General features: G+C 39.1%; 1 protein-coding gene across 1 annotated transcript in view; it reads left to right on the top strand.

The window, feature by feature from the left end:
- erfl3 (Ets2 repressor factor like 3) overlaps window positions 1-25243 on the top strand; it is a 48903-nt gene extending 23660 nt beyond the window's left edge. The window contains exons 2-5 of the mRNA XM_079837311.1: window positions 7637-7871; window positions 19695-19810; window positions 19909-20945; window positions 22934-25243. Of these exons, the coding sequence (XP_079693437.1) occupies window positions 7637-7871; window positions 19695-19810; window positions 19909-20945; window positions 22934-23554 (2009 nt within the window). The 3' untranslated portion in view covers window positions 23555-25243. The remainder of the gene's footprint in view (window positions 1-7636; window positions 7872-19694; window positions 19811-19908; window positions 20946-22933) is intronic.

Raw genomic sequence — 25243 nt, 5'->3', positions numbered from 1 at the left:
TCTTTTCCACCGTTTTGTTAATTACATATTTAGTAAACCAATACATAACTAGCAAAAGCAGCACTGCTTGCATCTCCTCCATACTTGTTATTGTTGCAGACAGTAAATGATTATAGTCCGTCGCTGACTGGGAGGAGCAGCCGCGCACAGTCCCACGTCTCTGGACTTATTTGCCTAATCTTCACGGTAGTTTAGACCACCGTGGAAACGCAGACAGTAGCAGGTCTGGGGGAAAAAAGGTTCCTGTAAAAAAAAGTTCCTGGTACAAATTGTTCCGGGTAATTTCGGTGGAAACGGGGCTTATGTATTTCGGGGGAAAATTGATAAAAACAGATCCTCTGAATTGCAAACTCATCGCGCGTTATATCAACTAACATAATCATTATAAAGGCATTTAAACGACAAAACACATTCACTTCCACATATTTGACAATCGGAATATATCATAAATCATGATATAGTTAACAAGATTGTAAATATTTTGAATAAAAAAGGAAAACCGAGATAAACGCGATACTTATCTGTATTGTGACTCGCGCTGAGGGCTCAGCTATAGACTGCGACTCCAGGCGTTTCATTGGTGGAAATAAAGCTTGTTTGGTCCCTCTGCCACAGTTAATCCAGTGTGTACAGTAGCCTCCGTGACTCTGATAAGCACGGCACTTTAAGCTGGTGCACCGCTGATGTAACTTTGTTTTCGTTTTGTGCAAGTTGCAACAGTTCCGTTCCGTACAAAAGAAACGCTCTGTGTAGCAGAGCCTTTACGGTTAATTAACCATGACGTTGTAAAGCACGGTTAATCAAGAAATCAATTAATCGCTGAATCCCTAGTTCAGAATGACATGAGGAAGGGCCGTAAGGGACAAGTCCCCTCTCAATACTTAGAAATGGCCAAATTGTCCCCCCCAATATGTCATTATTGATGCTCTGTAGCACTCCATTACACTGTTATGTTTGTTATTATGATGATAAAATTTTTTAAAAGTTATATTTTTAGGCTGGTCTGCCTCAGCGGTCTAACAGCACTCGTCAATGTCAAAATGATTTAGATAGCCAAATCAAATCAATTTGAATTGAAAATATGCTGTAATTTACATAATTCATGTATTTTTGTAAATAGTTTTACCGTGATTTATTTCTCTTTATTTCCTTAAATGCCTTTTAATCCTTTAATTATTGAATTACTTTAAACAAGTAAAAAAACTTTTCTTCAGCCTCCAGTGTTCAAGACATGGTTACGGCCTTGACATGATGAATAAATGATGAAAGGTTTTTTTTTTTTTTTGTGGCGGGCTAATTGTTTTTTCACACACACTGAGTGCAGGTGTTTTTTGTTTTTTTTGCCCGGAAATTTAGAGAAATTATGCAAACATTCGCTATTTTAATCACATACCTCTCCACCCTCTTTCTCCCTCTATTTCCTGGTTCTTTGAAAGAGCTGTAACTGGTTGGAGAAGTACTGGAGTGTGAAGGAAGAAATTTACAGTGAGAAAGTTAGAGTGTGAAACCCCTTAACTTTGTATTTTATCCTTTGATTTGCTCTCTCTTTCTGTCGTCCCCCTCCTCTCTCTCTCTCTCTCTCTCTCTCTCTCTCTCTCTCTCTCTCTCTCTCTCTCTCTCTCTGTCTATTTTTGGAGCTTCAAGACCACCCCTAACCTCCTAGTCTTATTTCTAAGTTCCTCAAGGCACATAATGAAACGGCTCTTGTGTGTGTGTGTGTGTGTGTGTGTGTGTGTGTGTGTGTGTGTGTGTGTGTGTGAGTGTTTACAGTGGAGAGTTACCTTCTACCTTCTATAAATCTTAAACGGCACTATGGTTTCACTTTTTTTCTTGCATTCATTATGTTTTGTTGCCTGTAAAACCTCTTTTCTACAAACAGGTTGCCATTGCTGCTGTTGGAAATTTTTATATCTGATTTTGTCACACTGTAAAGTTTATTTTTAACAAGATCCACGATCATTTCAGTCTGAACGTGACAGTCCATTTCTGTGCTATTTCAGTGCGCAGTTAGAAACTGTATTTACTTCAAACTCACAAGTCGTTGTTTGAGAACTGGAGCACAGCTCATTTCACACACGAAGGGGGCATTTCAGATGCAGAAGCAAATCTTTTAAAGCAGAAGCAAAGCTTTTCTAAGCTGCTTCTAAGAAATATTTCTCTTTGTGGCACAAAAACATTAACATTATAAGCGGAACTTATTAATGAATAATACATTAGAAATGTATATTATCCCTTTAAATAATGCCGTTACATCAGCTTGGAATGGCATGAAGGGACTAAACTAAATCACGTGACGGTGAAATTTTAAAACAAAGGTGCAGGAAGAGCAGGTTATGTCATTTTAAAGTAAAGTTTCAGTAGAAAGATTATAAGACACTCAGTGTATAATCAGAATGTGTGTGTGTGCAAAGAGATTGTTCTCAACATGCTCATCCATACTCACTCGCATATTCACTTTGTGGCCTCAAAACACACACTTTGAATGCTGACGTTGTGCTATATTCAGATCCAACACTCACCTGTTAGTGTTAAACCACTGATGTTCTCTCTTCTTTCTCTTCACACTGAGTTATTTTCTATCAGTTTACATACACACACATGCTCACAGTCTCAGCAGAGGTGTGAAAATGACCAGGGAACGGTCACAGGTCCAGTGTACCTACATTACATGAAGATCTACTGCCACTGAAATCACAGGGAATGAAGTTATGCTCATCCTGTTTAGTTCTGTTGGAAACAGAAGAAAAGGCTCCAGAATCAGGAGTTTTGGAGAGCGGTATAGAATGATAGGCTTTGAAAACGTAATGAATTTGATTTATCTTTCAATCGTCTCTTTCCAAACTTTTTTGGCAACTCCCATATGAGAAGAGAGGAGACAGAGGAAGAGCTGTCTTTGTTGTGCGTTTTTTCCAGCCAACAGCTGAATCCCTCCTCTGTGCTGCCTGACAGAAACTCCTTCAGAACTTTTTGATAAGTTATTTTGAGTAGCTCTCTCTTTCTATCTCATTCCTCTCTCTCTCAATTTCAAACTGCTTTATTGGCACAGTTTTGCTTAAGAATCAATCCACACACGAGATTGTGAAAAAATGGATTTAATGTTAATAAAATAAAACGAATGTTTAAAAGTCAGAAGGATTTTTGTAATGATTTTGAAAGAAATCTGTTGAATTTATAGGATCAAAAAAGAGTAAAATTGTGAAAAATTACTATATATTTTAACATTTATATTAAGATCAGAAAGGTATTTTAAATGAAAGTGTCACATTATTTATCAGAAATCTTTCTAATATGCTGATTTGGTGTTCAAGGTTTTGTTTTTTTATTATTATCTGTGTTGAAAACAGTTATGCTGAATCACACTGATCAAGTGCGTAGTTTTTGTGTGAACATGGGGGGGGGGGGGGTTATTTATTTAATTTTTAATTTAATTTTGCAAAATGGTCTTTTGTGGTATCATCCACACATGCGTTGATAACATAACTGCAAAAAAATAATAGCCTAGTTAACAATTACTTGTTTACATAGGATATGATGTTTTTGTATTTTATTTATGCACCTAAAAGCTTACCAGTTTGACAGATTTTTTTTTCATTAAAGTGCTATGATAGGTCAAACTAACTACTTAAAATTTTCTTGAAATATTGAAAATGTAATTTTTTTGTCATCTTTTGGAATATCTGAAAGCCAGGTTTACCTAATATATGTCATTATTAGCAGAACACATTTTACATTTTTTAATTCAAGAAGGTCCTTTTGATTCTAACGTACTTGGCATTATGAAAAGGTAAAAAAGTTTGGCTGTGACATATGCATGTCTGCCATCCTCCAGTAACACCTGCATTTGAACTCTTTCAGACATTTAAAGGAAATATGGAATGAGGTCTTGAAATGTATTACAAAGTGTGAAAGTGTGTCACTTTCTTTATGTTTGTCTCTTTCCGTATGAACATGCCATTATGCAGAGCAGAGCGATAGTTTCCTCGGATGCTCTGAATTCTTCAAATACTTCCTATGTAAAGACTAAAGTGCTGGAGTGCCTGAGAAATTTACATTCTTGAGTGCAATCGATGCCTCAGAGAGAGAGAGAGAGAGAGAGAGTGAGAGATGGAGAGAGAGAGAGAGAGAGAGGCAATTTGACCTGAGTGACAACAGACTACTAGAAGAGCTATGATCTCATCCCTCTCTTTCTCTCTCTCACCCCATCCCCCTTTCCCTCTCTCTATTGTTTCCTTCTCTCCCACTCCCTCCTCAGGCCCCCTCTTTTCTTTTCCTTCTTGTCCTCCTCTCTTTTCTCTTCTGTTTCTTGTCTTGTCTCTCATCTCGCTCTGTTTTCCACGTTCTTCTTTAAGTTTTCTTCTCTCTTTATAACTCTCACACACTCAGGCGTCCCAGGACAGAGAGGATATCTCCCAAGAAAACACACTAAGGCAGTCAGGTTGTTGCATTATTGATGCGGTGTGTGTGTTTGTGGGTCTGTCTTCTCTCCTCTGTAATGGGGATCTAGTGTCTCCCCCTGGGGGGGAGGCTAAAGAGAGGGAGAAAAGAGGGCGTATGGGGGGGGGGGGGGGGGGCTGGGGGGGCGAAGGTCACAAAGGTTAAGTAGGGTGGGGGGATGAGGTCATACACTCTCACACAACACAGCATGTTATTAAGACACTCGCACAGCTCCTCAGAACATACAACGCATTACGCACATGGGTTTCACATTTATTCACATTCAAAAACTTGCTTGAGTATGTATAATAACCTTATAAGAGGCTTTTGTTCTGGGACAATGAAATGCTGCATCAGAACGATCTTAAACTTTGTTGTTGTCAATCCGTTCAGTGTCAGTCTTATCTTATTTTCTGTGGATGCGCACAATGAAGAAATTTGTGAAGATTTTGTTACCTTTAGATCTGGAGTTCATGGCAGAACGTTGGTTGGTCTCTTTTATTAAGATGGTATCGTAAAATAAAACGTATTCAGCCTTTTTGTCCTTGGCTTTTACACTTGCGTGAAGGTCCCTGCGTATGTTTATTTGCACTGTGTAAACTTATCTTTTTGTGGTATATATATATATAAAACTGCAGATGCATCATCTGTGTAATATGTGCAAGGCACACGGCACTTATCTATATTCATAATGTTTTATTCTGCATACTGTACATTGTATATAGTTTCAATAATGTTTTTTGCATTGTAACAGTTTAATATCTGACACTTATATTATGTATTTTGATCAGATAAATGCAGCCTTGATTGAATGCATTTTTAAAAATCTAACTGACCCCAAACTTTTGAACGGTAGTGAACACATCTGTGTGTGTTTGTATGTATCGGTGTGCATTTCTGAGAAATGCAGAGGTGCCGTGAGATATGATGTGGGTGTGAAACATGGGCCATTACAGAGCATTGATGCTGGAACCTTCTGTAATTGCCTGTAACATGATTAATAACACAGAAACACACACACACAAAGTGCCTGAAGAGGTTTCATCCTAAAACATGAGCTCACTGCCGTTAAGAGTTTTTCTGCAAATGTAACAGCCGCCCACTCACAAAGAGATCAGTCGACTCGCACAGCAGATTCATTGAAATCACACCTGAATCGGGACTCTCCTGGATGAGTTGAATTATGTGTGATTTTATGTGTAGATCTGAATGTGAATCAACATCGACTTTTGAATGTGTGTTGAGAGAGAGCAGTAACTGTATCTGTGCCTGCTGGTGAGTGAGTGTGTGACTCATGGTGTCTCCTCTTCATTGTTCATCAGGGAGTTTGACAGACGTATTGAATTTAGCTCAAACTTCTTAGTAAGGATCCTTTTCATGTGTGTGCACGTGTGTGTGTGTGAGAGAGAGTGAGAGAGAGAGAGAGAGAGAGAGATAGAGAGAGAGAGAGAGAGAGAGAGAGAGAGAGAGAGAGAGAGAGAGAGAGAGAGAGAGAGAGAGGAGAATGTGAGCTGTGAAACCAGATCCCTGTCTGCAGTTCCTGAAGTCAGACTTTGCTCTCTAGTGCATGGTACATTTGACCTCTTAAAGGAGCAATCAGATGTACCCAAGAGTGTGTGTGTGTGTGTGTGTGTGATGTTTTGAGAGCCAGTAGAGGTTACAGGATGTCCTGTGTTCAATAAATGTATTTCTCTTAATTTGCCGAAGGTAAAAATGTAAAAGTCAGTCCAGGTGTAAAAACACATTCACATTTCTCAGCTGGCTGGATTCTACTGGATTCCTGTCTTGTAGTAAGAAAGAAAAAATCTGGTTGTTGGCAGGTAACAACAGGAAAAACCACCACTTGAGTGTGTATTTGTGAACTGTTGAGTCACCGAGAGGAAGTTATTTGTCCGTTCTACGAATCAGTAAATTGTCGGAAGTTGTTGAGTAAAGTGCTTTGGATAATTTTTAATAAAAACAAAACTGTTTCAAGATTGATTTAAAATTTTCCATAGTCTGATCTAAACAGTTAGAAGTCCAAACAGTAGAGCACGGTGCTAGCAATACCAATATTTTAGGTTTAATTCTCCTTTACCAGCCTCATGGACTGATCAAATTTAAGATTCAAGATAATAAAAGATTATCAAAAAATGCAATGCACAAGGATAATAATACCAGTAATTTTTTACCTTGTGGGGACATTTTATTGGTGCCCATGAGGAAAACAGCTTATAAATCATACAAAATGAAATTTTTTGAAAATGTAAAAATGCTGAAAGTTTTCTGTTATGGGTATGGGTTAGGGGATAGAATATACAGTTTGTACAGTATAAAAATCATTATGTCTTTGGAAAATCCCCATAAAACATGGAAATGTGTGTGTGTGTGTGTGTGTGTGTGTGTGTTTTTGTGAAATATCAGGACACAAATGTGTATAATGACATGGGTATGACACAGGTATTACAAAAAGAGGGTGAAATATGAGGACGTTACCCATGTCCTCACTTTTCAAAATGCTTATAAATCACACAGAACAAGTTTTTTTTCACAGAAAGTGAACTGCACAGTCTCCTGTGAGGGCTAGGTTTAGGGGCAGGGGCAGTGTAAGGGGATAGAAAATACGGTTTGTACGGTATAAAAACCATTACGCCTATGGAATGTCCTCACATTTCACAAAAACAAACATGTGTGTGTGTGTGTGTGTGTGTGTGCGCGTGTGTGTGTGTGTGCGTGTGTGTGTGCGTGTGTGTGTGTGTGTGTGTGTGTGAAACTGAAGGTAGAGTAAAGAGGATCAGCTGTGGAGGAAGTGTTTGAGTCACTGTTAGCAGTTACCCTATCCGACCTTTACCAGCCTCAACTTAAAGCAACCCTGCCTGACCACACTTCACCCGTCCTCACCCTCAGTGAGAGACACCCTCCATCCTTTTCTGCGGCCCTTTCAAATCACGTCTTGCTTCTAAAAATGCAAAGAGCTGTCACACATCTGATTGTGTTAGATTGAGAGTGAGGTTGCTGGTGACTCTAAAATTGACCTCAAAGTGATTGATGATAAGAGATGTGATAATATATAGAGAGTGCACAATATAGTGGACATGCCTGCTGAAGAGGATGATGACCGCACTCAAAGGGGTGATCATTGGCTTTATTGGTCAATGAATAGTATTATTGAACTTTGCATGTGGACATATCAACTAGAGTCTGATCTCTCTTCTTTTTGCAGGGTTTGCGTTCCCAGACTGGGCCTACAAGCCCGAGTCCAGTCCTGGCTCCAGACAGATCCAGCTGTGGCACTTTATCCTAGAGCTGCTGAGGAAGGAGGAGTATCATGATGTGATTGCCTGGCAGGGGGACTACGGGGAGTTTGTGATCAAAGACCCTGATGAGGTGGCCAGGCTGTGGGGCGCCCGCAAGTGCAAACCTCAGATGAACTACGACAAACTCAGCAGAGCTCTCAGGTAAGACTCTGTCCGTCGTTTTTGTCCCTGCCTTTAAGCAGGTAATTTAATCTGGAGCAATTTACAGTACACTTATTTCAGGCACAATCCTCTTTGAGCAGCTTGGGGTTAAGTGATTTGCGTACAGGGTTTGAACCTATGACTTTTAGGTTACCAGGCCAGACCTATCAGTACTAAGGCAGGCCAGTTACTAAGGCTCTTTTACTCACTCAATTTCTGCAACCACCGTTTTGAGTGTTACGATTTATCCCTTTAATTATTTTACGAGTTGCCTTTCTTTTCCTCCTCATACTATCTCTGGACCAAGCAGAATAAGCTAATCATTACAAAACATGGTGCAGCTTGAAACACGTCCAACCTTTTAACCATTTACTATTTAAATAGTGAAATGCTGGAGCGTTTTAGTTTGGCCAATAAAGACTGTGGCCTGCACTACCAGTCAAAAGTTTGGAAACTACTATTTTGATTGTTGAAAAAAAGCTGTAATATTGTGAAATATTATTAAAATGTAAAATAACTGTTTTCTATTTTAATATATTTTAAAATGTCATTTATTCCTGTGATGCAAAGCTGAATTTTGAGCATCACTACTCCAGTCTTCAGTGTCACATGATCTTTCAGAAATCATTCTAATATGATGATTTGCTGCTCAAGAAACATTTGTGATTATTATCAATGTTGAAAACAGTTGTGTAAAACATTTTTTTTTAGGATTCTTTGATGAATAGAAAGTTCAAAAGAACAGTATTTATCTGAAATAGAAAGTTTTTGTAACATAGTGCTACCGTTCAAAAGTTTTGGGTCAGTAAAATTTTAATTTTAAAGAAATCAATACATTTATTCAGCAAGGATGCATTAAATTGATCAAGTGACAGTATAGACATTTATAATGTTGCAAAAGCTTTATATTTCAGATAAATGCTGTTCTTTTGAACTTTCTATTCATTGAATAATCCTGAAAATTTGTACACAACTGTTTTCAACATTGATAATAATAATAAATGTTTCTTGAGCAGCAAGTCATCATATTAGAATGATTTCTGAAGCATCATGTGACACTAAAGACTGGAGTAATGATGCTAAAAATTCAGAAAATGCATTTTAAAATATATTCAAATAGAAAAAAGTTATTTTAAATTATAAAAAAATATTTCACAATAATACTGTTTTTGCTGTATTTTGGATCAAATAAATGCAGCCTTGGTGAGAAGAAGAGACTTCTTTAAAAAAAAAAACCCAAAACAATCAAAATAGTACAGTTTCCAAACTTTTGACTGGAAGTATATTTCTGCTCAGTCTAAATGTAGAGGAACAGAAGCAGCTAAATCATCCAACTCTTGTGTTGCGTTATGGGATTGACCCTGTCGCTGGAGAGTTATAACTGTGTAGAGTCTGATCTCTCAGTATTACCTGTGCATGAGCCGATCTCATTAGAGGACAGACTGGCGAATGTATTCTGAGCAGCCGACAGTTTTAGCCTTCACTCCGTTTTCTGACCTGATCTGCATTTGCTCATTTGTGACTTTATTTTCGTCTCTGACTCACCTGCTTTAGTAGATCAGCACTGATCCTCAAAGTGGATGGAGTGTGATCCACTTTCTGCCTTTATTTTGATGCCTTCTCAGGGTAGACCTCATATGTTAGCTGAGTTACGCCACACGAGGGTTCTGCGCTGAACGTAATCAATCACCATCAGTTCATGATCCAGTGCAGTTAGACCACTACAGTGGATGTGCTATTTGTTAAGCTATTTGTCCTTTAAGTACATGATCCATAAATAAACCATAAATTACCATAAATGCTTCTCAATATATTTGGAAATACACTTTAACCATATTTCAAAGACAGTGTTGCTTGTTTAGTTATAAGGCTGAGAAAAAAGGTTAAAAACGAAGTGAACTTAACAAAAGGACTGTTTTGATGCAAGAAACCTTAACTTAAATTGTGGCTGTTTAAACAATTATTTATTTGAATGTGTTGGCTATGTTGTTTAACAAATAATTGACTAAAGGAATTATGCAAATCAGGTAACTGCACAGAGACGCCCAAAAAAGAGTTTGCATGGTGCAGTTCCCAATCTTGTGGGCTGGTGAGGTTGTTAATGATGCTGTAGACTACGACGACCTGGTGTACTTTTCTGATTTATTGTTAATTGACACATGTTACTTACAATAATGTGATTCATTCATATATAACGTTTTTATTAGTATCAGTGATTAGGCCTTCATGAGTTTTTCTGGACACAGGAGTAAAGCCAGACTAAGCAGCAATAGTGTGTTATGTTGTGTTATGGGATTTGGACTTTTGGAATCACGTCATGTTATCAGGGCAGTTGGAGACAGTTGGAGCTTTTGTTAGGAAAAGAGATTTTGCATGATTGCAAACATTGACAAGATCCCATGTTAACAGTGTACTGAAGGATTAACACATGTGGGTGGGTGGGTGTGTATGTGTTGCTGTCTTTTTTCCATCACTTATCCAAAAGACATAAACACTGTCTTAAAAGCTCTACCACTTATGTTGGATAATCCAAGTTATACTCCTCGTCTTCTCTATTTTTAGCCTGTTGTTTGTTTTTACCAAATCAGATTTTCAGCTTAAATGTATTCTTTTACAAAATAGAAAGTATAATGATAGTGAAGTGTAAACTGTTTACATGCAGACAGCTGTGCTAAACTATGATGTCACCCTTCCTCTTCACTCTGTTATTACAAATGTAAATGTGTGCCCTGTTCGTACAAATGCGTATTTGTGTTTGAAAGAAAGTATAACTATGAAGCCAAGTTACTTGCTGCTGTAATTTTAAGTGATACTGTCCCTATCTGCCAAATTACTGTCATTCTAAATTCTAATTAGAGCATGATTGCAACTACTGTATCTACCTTTTGGTTAGGTGAGTAAATTTTTTTTGTCGAAGGTCCTAAAACATTCAGAAGATGGAACACAGCGTAAGCCTGTGCTGGGTTTTTAAAGGGTTAGTTTACTGTTTTTACTGAATTGTGCCATTCATTACTCACCCTCATCTCGTTCACAATCCGTAAGACCTTCGTTCATCTTTGGAGCACAAATGAAGATATTTTTTATGAAATCCTAGATCTCTCTGGCCCCTCCATAGACAGCTATTTAATTAACACTTCCAAGCTCCAGAAAGGTAGTAAAAAACATTGTTAAAATAGTCCATGTGACTCCAGTGGTTCAAGCTTAATTTTATGAAGCGACGAGAATACATTTTCTGCGCAAAAAAACTAACAAAAATAACAACTTTATTGAACAATTTCTTCAGGCGGAGTTTACGTTGGTCAGCTCCTGCGCCAGCATCATACGCATGCTTCGTGGTGCTCACGTGAGCAGCAACCACCAATAGTAAGCCGGCGTAACTCTGAAGCGCTGTACTGTATTTACTACGTCAACAGCCTAGGAGACTGACACAGGCATTAAGAAATTGTTGAATAAAGTCGTTATTTTTGTTTGTTTTTTGTGCACAAAAAGTATTTGTGTCAATTCATAAAATTAAGGTTGAATCCCTGGAGTCACATGGACTATTTTAACATTGTTTTTACTACCTTTGTGGACCTTAAAAGTGTTAAATAGCTGTCTATGGAGAGGTCAGGGAGCTCTCGGTTTCCTCAAAAGTATCTTTGTCTTTGGTAAACTGTAGTTTTAAGGAGAAAATACTCAGCAATGGTGTTGTTGACTGATGAAATTGCACATGGTTTGTCTTAAAGCATATCAAAAACACCACATAGATATATAAACAACATTAAAAATTCTTTAAATTCTTTGAATGTATGGAACATACTGGGGAATTTGGCTACACGTATTTTCTGGACACTACTGAACAACCATTCAATTGAATTTCTTCATTATATATTTTCTTTAAAATGTGCTCAAATCATCATAAAAGATTTGGTCCACCTCTGCCCAAGCACATTTTTCGCAATTCATTCGAAACTATTTGGTGAATTCAAATTGTTCAATCTGGCAACACTGCACACAGAGTGGCACAACGTGAGTTTTGAAACCTGAACCTGGTAATTGTTGGACTGGGGTGGACCGTCATTTGCTGTCAGATAGAGACCTTGTCCTTTGATCATTCTCAGCATGAGTTCCTCTCCGCGTTCTGGGCAGGAGATATTTGCATTGCCCTCGTCAGAAGGTCAAGCAGCCGCACATAACTTCTCATTTGAGTCCTCTGTTCTCTCTCCTCTCTCTGTGGACCTAAGTCAGAGTAAACAGCACATTACTACAATACGCTTACAGTGGCAGTCTACAGGGCAAGGCATTAAAATAATAAATGTGTAGGTTGTATTTTTGTTTAAGTGCTTACATTAATACTTTAGTACAAATATGTATTTATTTGACCTATAAAGTTACCTAAATTGCCTTCCACGTATCATGAAAAAGTTACAGGGTTTACATGACTGAAGAAATATTGACTGTTACTTTGTACAGACAATGTGATTTTAAGTCTCGTGAGTAGTAAAGTGTGTATTGTAATTTTGATCCCAGTGCAAGAGAGACTTCCATTTTAAGAGCATTATTGTAAACACAGTGTTTGATTTTATAATAATATTTGACAGCAAGTTTCAATACATTAACATTAGTTAGAGTTGCAATGAAACAAGTAACAACAGATCTTTTCATCTGTAAAGGATTGGAGAAGTCCTGCATACATCATCAGAGAGAAGTCTCACCGGAAGATTGAGTTAAGACATTTTGATTTACACATTACAAGATCAAGAAAAAAATATTAAAAATTCAACACGTCACATACATGGATGAATCATTCACACTAAAGCAGGGTGCACACTGTGCGATTTTATAATAGTCCTTCATGATTGTTCCTTGTCAGACTGTATGAACATGATCCCCGCTGTAAGCCATGTCACACTGTAAGATCTCAGTTGTCATTGATGTCAGACTTATGATAGTCAAGGCGCGCTAAAAACGGACGCGTGCAAGAAAACTCGTCCGGAGTTTTATATCATCAATCAATGACTCGTTCGGTGACAGTGAGTTTCATTACACGTGGGATTGAAATGGTGGCTACAAAGAAATCTGAAGCGCTCATTTTGGTCATAGTTTGTCTTGAAAATCGAAGATAATTTGACGGTCATCGTAGGGGAAGTCACACTCCAGGATTGTGCCAAATCTTCTGACACTGCAAGAATTTCGTCTAAAATGTTATCGCAGCGGTCATTAATCGGCTTATTAAACTAATGATCAAAGACTTCAGATTTTAGCCTAGGATCAGAGGAATCTTTTAGGATTTGCTAAATTTTTCTCAGATGGCCAAATCGTGGCCAAAATCGCTTAAGATCTTACATGCATTTACAAGAAGGGTGAATTTTCATTTCATGCCAACGTAGGTATCTAACAAACAATTACAAATTATGTAAAAGTATTGTTCAAAGTTAATGTTACTATCTACATATCCTAATACATTTTTACCTTTCAAGTTGTGTAAAATAACACTAACAGCTAATGCATTAACTGATATTAATGAATTTAACCTTCATATATTGCTGTTTTTTTAACCAAACAAGCCAGAATTATTTTCTGTTAATATAGCTTCAACTACATTGAACATTCCTGTAAGCAGTAGTCTTGTTCCTCTCTTCTTTTTTCCCTCTGTCTTATTTCCTCTCCTCCATTCTTTTTTGTCTTATAATGTCAATGACTCATTGCCATTCCTCCACATCTACACCGCCTCCCTACCCCACAATCCCACACTCTACTCCTCCATCTGATTCATACCTTCAATCTGACACTTTTCAACTCGCAACAGGGATTTCACATTCAACCCTGCGCATTTGTGACGTCCCTTTATTCCAGAACAAATGCTCCTTTTCAGACCTTTCTTGGCCACTCTATGGCATGTATAAAAGTCTGGGCTAATGCTCTAATCCTGACTGGAATTTGACTTGATGTTGATGGAGTTAGGGGTGTTGTTTCAATTATGTTCTCCTGCGGACGGCCCGCTGGGACTCGACTCATCACCTTCCTGCCACACGCGTGTGGAAATTCAGCAAAAATGGAATTCTATTGTCCCACTGTTGATGTTCCACTGGACGTCAGGACATTTCCTTTCTGGCTCTGGGCACAATGAACGCCCAACTGCTCATTCCCTTCCTTATTAGTTTTCATCCCACTATTATCAAAATTGTCCCAACTAAAGAACTCCCCAGAGCCTGTTTATTTAAACTCAGTTACTCCATGCAAAGAATTTTTACTTTACAAAGCCAACTGAGTGAAATTTTAGTCATGTGATCAGTTTGAATGCAGTCTGTCATCATTACTTACCTTCACGTCTTTCCAAAACCATGTGACTTTCTTTTATTCTAGGGAGCTCAATCCATAAAGAATCTTTTTAAAGAATCTTTCAACTGTTTTTGAGCATATAATGAAAGTCAATGGGGTCCAAAACAATGTTAATGCCGCCTTTTTCTTCCTTCAGACTTTTCTAAACCTTTTTCCTTTCATTGCTAACAGGAAGTCAAAGTGTTTTGACAAAGTCTGGGTCTCTCTGTCGTCATATTTAACATGTCTGTGAGGTTATTTTGATGTCAGACACTCTCAATGCAGTCATCAGAACCGATGTGATGTTGATTAAAGTGGCCAGCCATGATTTCTTCTTCACTCTTTGGAGATTTGATTAAGATTGACTGTGTGTGTGTGTGAGTGTGAGTGTGTGCACTTGTGGAAAGAGTGGGTCAGAGGCCTTGTCCTACAACAGCTCTCTTTGTTTGGAGGAGGATGACGACATGCGTGTGTGTGCGCGCGTGTGTATTTGAGGGCAGTTTTGGGTCTTATTGTCAGGGACAGAATGAGCTCTTTATTAGCTCAGTGGGTGGAGATACACACATACACACGCTAGTGCAACAGTGACACGCGCTAACACACGCAGCATACAAAACATGATGTTTATCTCTGGCTTCTCAATAGAGCTTATGGATGGAGTGGATCTCACTGTCCGTTTACCAGCCGCCCTAGAGCCACACAGGCCCATTCTTACCCCACCCCATCGCTTCACTTTTTTTTTGCCACTCTCGCCTCCTCCTCCTCCCACACACACGTTTACTATCCAAATGAGGACTTCTATTCTTTATATAGCTAATTTTAAGAACTGTAAACCAGCCCTAAACCATACCATAACCCTACCTTTAATAGAAAACTCTTGATTTTAAAATGACTGTATTTCTTTTATGAATTGTTTTCTGAATGTGGATGTGCCCACATGTTCCCATAGTGAGGTTTTGTCATATTCACTACTTTCTGGGGACAGATTTACCTCAGAAGTATAGCTAATACATAAACCTGTATATGTGTGAGGGCCTCAAATTTACCTTCATACATTTGTGAGATTGTGAGAATTTGTTTTCAGGAATTCGCGAAGACATTTTTCAGATGTTTTAGAGTTTTGTGAGGATATTTTTCAAAAAGTTTATATGGATATTTTCAGATTTTGAAGAAGTTTGTGAAGATGCCTTTTTAGTGAATATGACAACTTGTATCAATTATATATGAGTTTGTGAGGTTGTTTTCAGACATTTGTGAGTCAGTATATATTTTTTTAGAAGTTTGTGAAGATGTTTTAAGGCATTATGTATATACGTTTGTGGGGTTGTTTTCAGACATTTGGGAGTATTTTTCTAAACTTTGTAAGGATATTTTCAGAAAGATGCAAGGAATGTTTGGGAGGAATTTCCCCTTTGGTCCTCACAAATATAGCGCAACAAGTACACACACGACAGGGAAAAAACAGCACAATGTACATCATCAGCATCTGACTGATAATCCTCTTCCCGTCTCTCTTTCTTTATTTCTTTCCATCTCTTCTATATAGCAGGTTGCAAAGGCCCTGATTTGCGAATTCCAGGAATCGCTGTAGTATTTGTTCAGCTCCTGTATTCCCGTCAGTCACAGAATATTGACTCTCTGAGAGCTTTTAATAATCTGCTGTTTAATCCAAGTTCTAACCCAGTAAAATCTGATTGTTTCCTGGAAATCTGATCGACTGTACCACCTAAAGTCTTTTAGTCACCGGAATATATGTATCTGCCAGCATCTGTTAAAGATTTGGTCATTTTATAACCTATCCTTTGAAAATCGGTCAGCACTCACTGTTTCTGTTAGACCAGCCAGCGTGTGGGTTCACAGGTGTGTAAGTGTGTGACAGAAGGAGGGTCACTGCCACTAGATGCAGATGCTCAAAGAATCCTTTCTTCTGCTTTGAAGTCAGTTCAAATGCTCTTTAAAGTGTGTTTGAGAGAGCGGGTACACGTGTGTGTGGGGTGAGCGACATTTCTTTCACACACACTGTACATTTGTACATAAAAGAACAATTATTGGAGTAGGTTTACTATTAAAGAAAATATAATTTTAGTTGTTATACTTCAACATTTTACATTTAATTCAATGTGTTCTTTGTAATAGTTTGACATTTACTAGCCATTTCTGAGTGAAAATTGTTTCTACACCAATTTTTTTTGTCAGTGAACTGTTGTCATAGAGCATGACTTTAAGATATATTGTTTGTAAACAAGTCGCATTATTCAGTTGTGCTTATCAAGACAAATATTATTATGAAACTTTTTATTTAAGTATTTTACTCACAGGTGTTAGGGTCAAGTGTGTGATTTTTTTTAAAGAAAATATGTTAGTTTTAAACTCGCCAAGTTTGAAGTAATGTAGTCTTTGTTTTAAAGTTGGTTTTGAAATTTTTTTATACCATAAAATATATATTGAAAAATGTTATGCCATGTGGTGGAACCTTCAAGTTAAAAACATATTTTACACTTTGAATATATGTGTGCGAGTACACATTTTAATAAAAAAAAAAATGTTTAAAGTTCAATTTTGTTTTCACAAGCATCATGATTTTTTTTATTCCTAAATATCATTACATTTGGGGAGTCGCACCACATGACATTTTACAACCTAATCTATCCTTTACTTGCCATAACAGTCAAATTTTAAGATCTTTAAAATTAAGTAAATTGACCTTGACACACATCAAGAAGGGTCAGCAGTGGTCTATGATGTAATCCCCCCCATATGGTAGATTGATGGACAAAACTTTTCAAATATTAATAATATTTTAACAGCGTCACTGCTCACTTTTTTTCTAATAATTAGAATGAATGATTATTCCAAACTAAAAAAGTTCACTATCACTGGTCTACAGCTGAAATGCTTCTAAAATAAAAGTAGTCAAACTTTACTAATTCTGGGTCACTGAGAACGAAAAGGATGTTTAAAATTGTTGATTGGCACTAGTTTTCAAGATATGCTATTGGGTCAGTATATACGACCCTTGACTTTAGAATGGCAGAGGATAAGTGGGTAAAAAAAGGAAGGGATCTCAATTTAAACCAGAAATGACTAAAATATGTCTTTGACGGGATCTTTGACTGGGTTTGGACAGTCTTGCTTTTTAGGCAAAACAATGAATGGTGCAATCTGAAGCTGGTATTGTGTCTTACATGATATGAACTACATAGTGTTATTCCTAGAAATCACAGATGATGCCATCATAATAAAACTTACATCACTCTGCCTTGTATCAGCTCTAGAAATCACAACGGAGGGGTGCAAAACTCAATTCCTGGAGGGCCATAGCTCTGCAGAGTTCAGTACAAACCTTACTCTAATACCTAGTTTTCGAATATGCCTTAAAGACTTGATGAGTTGAATCAGGTGTGTTTAATGAGGCCTTTTTTCTTGTGATATTTGGTTGCATTTTAATGCATTTTTGAAAAAAATTATAATCAGGGGAATAAGTGAAAATAAGTGAATAAGTGAAAATAAGTGAAAGTCATGTCTTCAAGTCATCTCACATCAAGGAAAGTGCAAACTATGACGATTCAAGAAAAACCCCAGCTGTTACATACTACACCGACTGGTTTTCACCACAGAAAGGACAATTTGCTGCAGTTTAAGGAGGTTTAACCTGTGCCTAGGAGACCAGCCCCACGATATATAGAAAGTACATTCAATGAAGACATTGTGTAACACTGACTTTTTCCCAAGAACCAGTCATCTCTGACAGCCACAGAAATAAGTGTTACTTTGCCCGGCCTGTTGATTGGAACGTCACAGCCTCACCTCTGCATTTTCATCTGTCATCCATCATATAAGCTCAGGTTACCACCTCCAGCCAAACAGTGCAGAAGTAAGTGGATTGTGTGAGCTGGATGTCTATCCATGCAAACACTGCTGCTGCTGGTGTATTTGGTAGATGCTAATCCACAGCTGTCTCAAGTATATTTATATCGCTGTGTGGCTCAGTGTTACAGTGGGTCACGTGATTGCTGATCACCTGCTTACATCTCTGTCTTTGTTAATGGTTATATTTAAGGTGCATTCAGCATATGCTGTGGTGCCCGTTGTCACATGCTTTTCATGTCTGGTGGTTGACGGCACATACTTAAAAATCTGCTTGTCTGAACCCGAGGGGGGGGGGGGGGTGAAATGATTTTGACCACAAATCAAACACATTTACACACGCTAACATCTTCATCTGACCACAAGACTGTATCTGTCTGTCTCAGCTTAATCTCTACAGACTGTCTGATTTTACACACACACACACACACACACACACACACACACACACACACACACACACACACACACACACACACACACACACACACACACACACACACACACACACACACACACACACACAGGGTGAGTAAATATATCCTTGTGCATTTAAAAAGCTCAGTGTCAGCATTTTCCCTGAAACATGTCATTCACAGAGAATTGTGGCTCGAAGGTTATTAAGTGCAAGATGAATTATTGTCACAGGGATTTACACACACACAAACACACAAACACACAAACACACAAACACACACACACACACACACACACACACACACACACACACACACACACACACACACACACACACACACACACACACACACACACACACACACAGAGAGTTGTGCTGGTCTGTAAGAAAGATGCAGTGTTAGTGGAGTTATATAAATGGATGGAGGGTTGTGAGGAATAGAGAGATGTTATGTAAAAGGCTGGGGAAGGACAAAGGTTAATATATAGATAGGAAGGGAGAGAGAATGGGATTATATAAGGAGATTAAGAAAGGAGAATTTATCAGTGGGTTAGCATTATATAAAATGGCACTAGAGTGACCAAAGACGTCCTGACAATACCTCCAATCACACAAAAAAATATACAAACACAAATTTTAATATTTCTTTTCCTTCCTTTCTGCCTCTTTGCAATGATCAGCATTAAACTGATTCATTAGACATTTTGTTTGTACACTGCACTGGTGAAAATTCTATATAAATCCTATACGCATACACACATGTATGTATGTGTACCTATTAAATATGTATATTTTTCATTTCAAATTATATTATCATCATAGCAATTTGAGTATAAGGTTCAATGTAAATATTTAGATGGCAATGTCTTAGTATTTAGTTTGTCCCCCTTTTTGTTTTTTATTGACAGCAGCCATCAAGCTGCATGAACTCTACAAGTTTGTCAAACCTGATGTTCATGTTCTTCTGCATGATTTAAGATGATCCAAAGATAATCTTCAATGGAGTACAAACATATGGTTGCCTGTACAAAGAGTTCACATATTCAGTGTCACATACGTATTTACTTATTTGATTAGTGACCTACAAATAGATTAGAATCTGGAATGTTTTTTATTGATTTTACATCATGACGTTTCTTTGTTTGTGTAAAATATGTAGAATAACTTTATACTTCATTTATGTCCAGGTTTAAATTTGATTCAGTGTGGGCTAATGTGGACTGCTTGTCTTTGTGCAGGTATTATTACAACAAGAGAATTCTCCATAAAACTAAAGGAAAACGCTTCACCTACAAGTTCAATTTCAACAAGCTGGTCCTGGTCAACTACCCTTTCATTGATATGGGGTCTGCAGGTACAAAACAATCACACACACATCACATATATTTATTTACACAATAAAATACAAAACACAGCTAAGACCTCCTTCCTGCTGTGTTTGTCTCTCCACAGGAGCGGCTGTTCCTCAGAGTGCTCCTCCAGTTCCTACAGGTCCCCATTTCCGTTTCCCTCCATCCACTCCATCAGACATGCAGGTGTCTGAGGTGCTGCGGTCCCCCAGCAGCGAGGAGCTGCGCAGTCCTGGGATGTTCAGCGGCCGCCGCATTGCCCGTGGGTCCGTCTCCGACTGCAGCGATGGAACTTCCGTCAACTCTGAGATTGAAGATGGGAACGGAGGGGCGTCAGAGGAGAGAGTGACTGAAAGAGTGGCTGAGAGAGGCGGAGGAGGAGGCGGTGGTGGTTTTCGAGGTGCCGTCCACCCTCGTTTGTCTCATGAAGCTATGTTCAGGATGTACGGTGGACACGGCGGTCACAGAGGTCATCGAGTGTCAGAGGTCGGACACAGAGGTCACCCTGAGCCTCTCTCACCATTCACCGTTTCGCCTCTGCCTGGTCCGGGAGGGCCAGGCCTGTTAGCGCCACCTCTCTCACCAGCGCTCTCTATGACCCCAGGCTCTCACCTGGCCTACACGCCCTCCCCTACCCTGTCACCCATGCCTGGCTCCATCTTCTCCTTCAACCCAGAGGATATGCAGCGATACCTGCAGGCTCACACCCAGAGCGTTTACAATTACCACCTGAGCCCTCGTGCCTTCTTTCATTACCCAAACATCATCGTTCCTCATCCTCAGCGCCCTGACAAAGGCATGCCCGGACCCCAGGCCTGTGATCGCGGCCCTGCCGAGAGGCCCTCGGTGCTCAACAGCCATCACTCCAGCCTCCCGCCGCCTCACGCTCACCCTATTCACCACCACTTGGGGGAGGAGCAGCACCATTCTCCCTTCAAGTTCAAGCTGCAGCCTCCTCCACTGGGCCGAAAACAGCGCGATAGTCAGGGTCGACAGGGCTCGCTTTCCTCCACATCTACATCCGGTCTGGGCTCCTCATTGTCGTTTGGCAGTGACCTCAGTTCAGCCAGTGGATCAGGACTGGTGTCCAACTCCTCCTCAACTGGCTCGCTAAACAGCGCTGGCTTGCCCAAGATTAAGGTAATAATGTTCTGTACGATTACATGCACAGTTGCTAAAAAGTTTGCCATTCCTTGTTTTTCATTAGTCCAACTTTGCAAAAATCTGCCGTTTACATTGTTTTAAAACGACGGATTAAGGTATGTTCAGACCAAGGGTGATGAATACAACTATACAGTTTTAATAGTCACTCAAATTATGAGAACTATGAGAATAGCGGAGTCCATACCACAGCTGTCATGATAACGACACAGAGGAACAATATCATTACAATCCCTTTCCATACAAGTTTTTCCAGCCGATGAACGATGAAAACTTTAAAAGCCAATCAGTATTCACTCAGCTTTAAAGAGCGTGAGTATTTAAAGCAGAAGACGACACAACTGCAGTATGCGTATTATAATAAACAGAATGTTATCGTCCTTTGGTGTAAACGCTAATATAGTTTTTGTTATAATTATAGTTCTCTTTCTTGGTGTGAATGGCCTTAACTGTTTTTAGTCCAACTGAAATGTAACTTTTAAATTGCATGTAAATGTCCACACTGCGTATTAAGTTCTATTAATGAATAAATGTATCTCTAATAAATCCTTGTCAAGTAGAGTTTAGATTCCGATATTTCCCACCACTATCCTTGGGCTGGGGCCCTTGATCAAGCATTTGTGTTTTTTTAATCATTACTTTATTAGCCTAATTGGGTGGGCAGAAAGCTATGCCATAATCAGAAATAATTTTTTTTTTTTTAGCAAAGTAAGAACTAATACTACAACTAAGAAACAAATGTGTACAAAGTCAGAATTAGTCTAAAAATGCGTGTTAAACTCACAGCACACGCAGTGATGAAGCGCAGCATTCTGAACAGAACCGCTGAGACGCCAGTCATGAGCTGCTCGCGTGAACAGTGCGCTTTGCTTAAATATTTATTTTCGTTTCGAATCGTTTCATTTAAAAGCGGACATTTCAAGCTTTCTATACACATATTTCTCATGTCTGTGAGGCAAGTAGCCTGCTGAGTTTCGGTTTATTTATGAGACATGTTCAAGAGCAATCGTGATCGATTTTATGTCACAATTATTGTCTGCTATAGCCTATTTGCTTCTTGTTTATTAAATCCAGGCAATTGGCTGATGAAACATTAAAATTAAGAGACAATTTATACAAAACGAAATTCACTTTAAAGAAATGCTTTCTACAAAACAAAACTTAATGAAGTGGTCAAAATCATTTCTGACCCACTCGCATCTTTGCACTTTTCATAATCAGATGACATTTAAAAATAACATTATAATATTTAAACATAAATATGAAACAAAATACATTGTTTAATGGCTACAACAAGTATAGTAGGCTACAGTACAGATAAATGTCATGTCTGAGCGGGATTTGAGTGAACATCATTTTACCGGTGAGGGTTCATGAGTGGAGAGCGCTGGCATAGAGCCGATTATTGAGCTGAGCGTCACACCGGTCCACTTCGCTCATTACATGCTCATTCTCGTCAGTACGCCCACGTATTAAAAAATGGTCGGGTTTAAATCGGGCTGGGCTCATAATTATAGTTAATGTGTCAGGCCGGGATTTTTTTGAGCTCGATCTAAGCTCTATTGTCAAGTCTATATATTGAACTAATTTAATATTTTGAGTGCTAGGTTGAACAATGCCAAACAATCCATTCAGCTAATCAAACTTTTTTTAAGAATTTTAAAAAAACGGCATCGGACTTAAATTGTGGGTAAAATATTTGAATATTTTTTTATAATATTTGAATATTTTACTTTTCCGTTGTATAGTCATATCAGTTCCCACAGTTCAAGCAAACTTAAAAATATTGTGTAATTTCAAAAGTGTCATTTGCAAGTCTGAACAACTAATAGAAATGAATAAAGTAAGGTGTAGTTATGCTCAGTAAAAGTTAGAAATTATGCTAGTAAAAAAAAAAAAAAAAATGTCATGGACAGTTACACCCAACTCTGTTTTTGACACTACATCCACTCTGTCTCTCTCTACAGGTCGAGCCCATATCTGACATTGAATCAGAAGAGGAAGTCGAAGTGACTGACATCAGTGATGAAGAAGCTGATGAAAGAGACGAAGAGTTTGCCGTTTTCCCCTCTCACTACCATAAATATCATCATCATCACCATCACCATCAGCATTATCCTCACAGCCAAAAGCACCAACAGCCCAATGGCACTGATGCCCGTCTCCACCCAGATGAGGACTTGGAGGAAGAGGTGTTCAAAGCCCCCGCCCCTCCACCCTTCTTCGTCCCTCCCACCTCTTCCTCAGGTGATGGTCGGCGCGGTAACCCCGTTGTGAAGAGCGAACCTGTAGAGCCTGCGGACATGCAGCTGGCATCCGGCGGACTGCCACAAATGCACTCCCAGTGTATCCCACTGAAGCTCCGGTTCAAACGGCGCTGGGACCAGGACCAGCACATGGAAGAGGCGGAAGACAAGAAAGTGAGAGGAGAAGAGAGAGGGAGAGAGAGAAACGGGATGGTGGAGGAGAGTGGGAGTGGAAGTGGGAGCGGAGAGGGAGAAAGCCCACCTCCTCTCGCTCATCACAGAGTTAGCGCCGAGCTCCACCGAGCCACGGCACAGCTGTCACTGGAGAACAAGGACTGCTGATACTCTTCAACACACGTAGACGACTGCTGATACACAACTCTGCAACTGCTGATGGACCCACACTCAAACGTGACTCTTTTTTTTGATCAATGACTGCTGATACTGACAACAGTAATACTGACACATACACTGCACACTTAGAGTAACTGACCCTTGCTTAATCGAATCCTGCTCCCCAGACTACCCTCATTCCAGCACACGTTCCAGTACATCTCAGTGTGACCGTGAAGATGAATGAGTTCACCCACGTGCCCCAGCGACCCTCAGGAGTGATGAACTTTGGCACTAGAGAGTATTTTATATTTTTAGAAGAGAATTTTATTTTGCAAAGTGCCTGTGAGCTATCCCTCAGAACCCCACAAAGAGACCTAGAGATGGGCATCAGAAGGACTGGTCTGGTTTGAGGGTCTCGATCTCCAGCAACCCAGCATTATTTTCCTCAGTGACAGACTGTGGTCAGTCTCTCTGTGATGTGGTGGGATACAAATGCACAGAAAGTCACAAACTGACACTGTTCTAAAACCAGCCTGGTCAGAAGTCCGAACCCTCAGGGACAAAAGCCCTCAACACGCACACATACACTCAGACATGATCCCTTTCTTGTTCCCTGTATGAAGCGTGTGTCCGAGTTCGAGTGCGAATGTGTGTGTTTTTGAAATCTAGCGGTGTGTAAGTTCTCAGGATATCTCCCTCCTATCCTTTTCTATCTAAACCAGCTCACCTTAAAACGTCTGCGCTCTCTTCCATTCTCTTTTATTCCTCTGGGACCATACCCGAATCACTTTCGTTGGGACGAAATGACTCGGGCGTAACATGCGGTTCAGAGACCATACTCTTAAATCGCTTAAATGGCTACTTTCTTAGTCTTTGAAATGACAGTCTGAAGGTGATGCACATTAGATAGTTTATAACAAGCTTCCCTTGTATAGTCAGTCCTTTAGTGTGAACTAAACCAGCATATCAAACACACACACACACACACACACAAGCTTGTACAGTGATTCACCAGGACTCCTTGTTCGACTATTTTGGCACTTGATGGACCCTTTAGAACCAAGAGCCAATTCTGTCCTTATTTACTGTCCACAGTCCTTTAGCCATATTGCAACATCCACAGACCCTTGTGAGATCTCTCTGTGGACTGGGGAGGTGAAATAGCAGTTTCAATCTATAATCCCAAACATTTTAATACTAACATAAGTATAGAAAGACAGTAGAAGGCATGTGCTCAGATGTCGCACACATACACACATGTACACACACACACACACACATACACACACACACTGCCTCTTATGCCTTGTTTTAATAGCATGTCTGAAAAGGAAAAACAAAAATCTTAAAAAAGAACAGTATACACTCAATATACCTTAATATGTTATGTGTTAAACATACTATAAACAGAAAGCATAGCATTAACTGATATATCAATTTCAGGGGGTTTCGTAACAGATTTCATTTCGAGGGGAAAGTTGACTTTTCTCCTCAGGGATAATGTTGCCGTTCGGTAAGAGAGGAAAATGTTGCTTTTTTTTAATCACGTTAATAAAAGGTAGGGTAGAGGGAGCGAAAGACTAAATTGTACACAAGACTCTAACAAAGCACGAGAGCTTCGCACCACAGATGATGTGGCACATTCGGTTCTTTAACCAGCATGCACCTCCTCGACATCCTGTTCTTACTGCCACA

The sequence above is a fragment of the Gobio gobio genome (assembly GCF_949357685.1).
Source record: "Gobio gobio genome assembly, chromosome: 15".
Lineage (NCBI taxonomy): Eukaryota > Metazoa > Chordata > Actinopteri > Cypriniformes > Gobionidae > Gobio > Gobio gobio.
The sequence above is the reverse complement of the archived record's forward strand: the minus strand, read 5'-3'. Positions and strand labels throughout refer to the sequence as shown.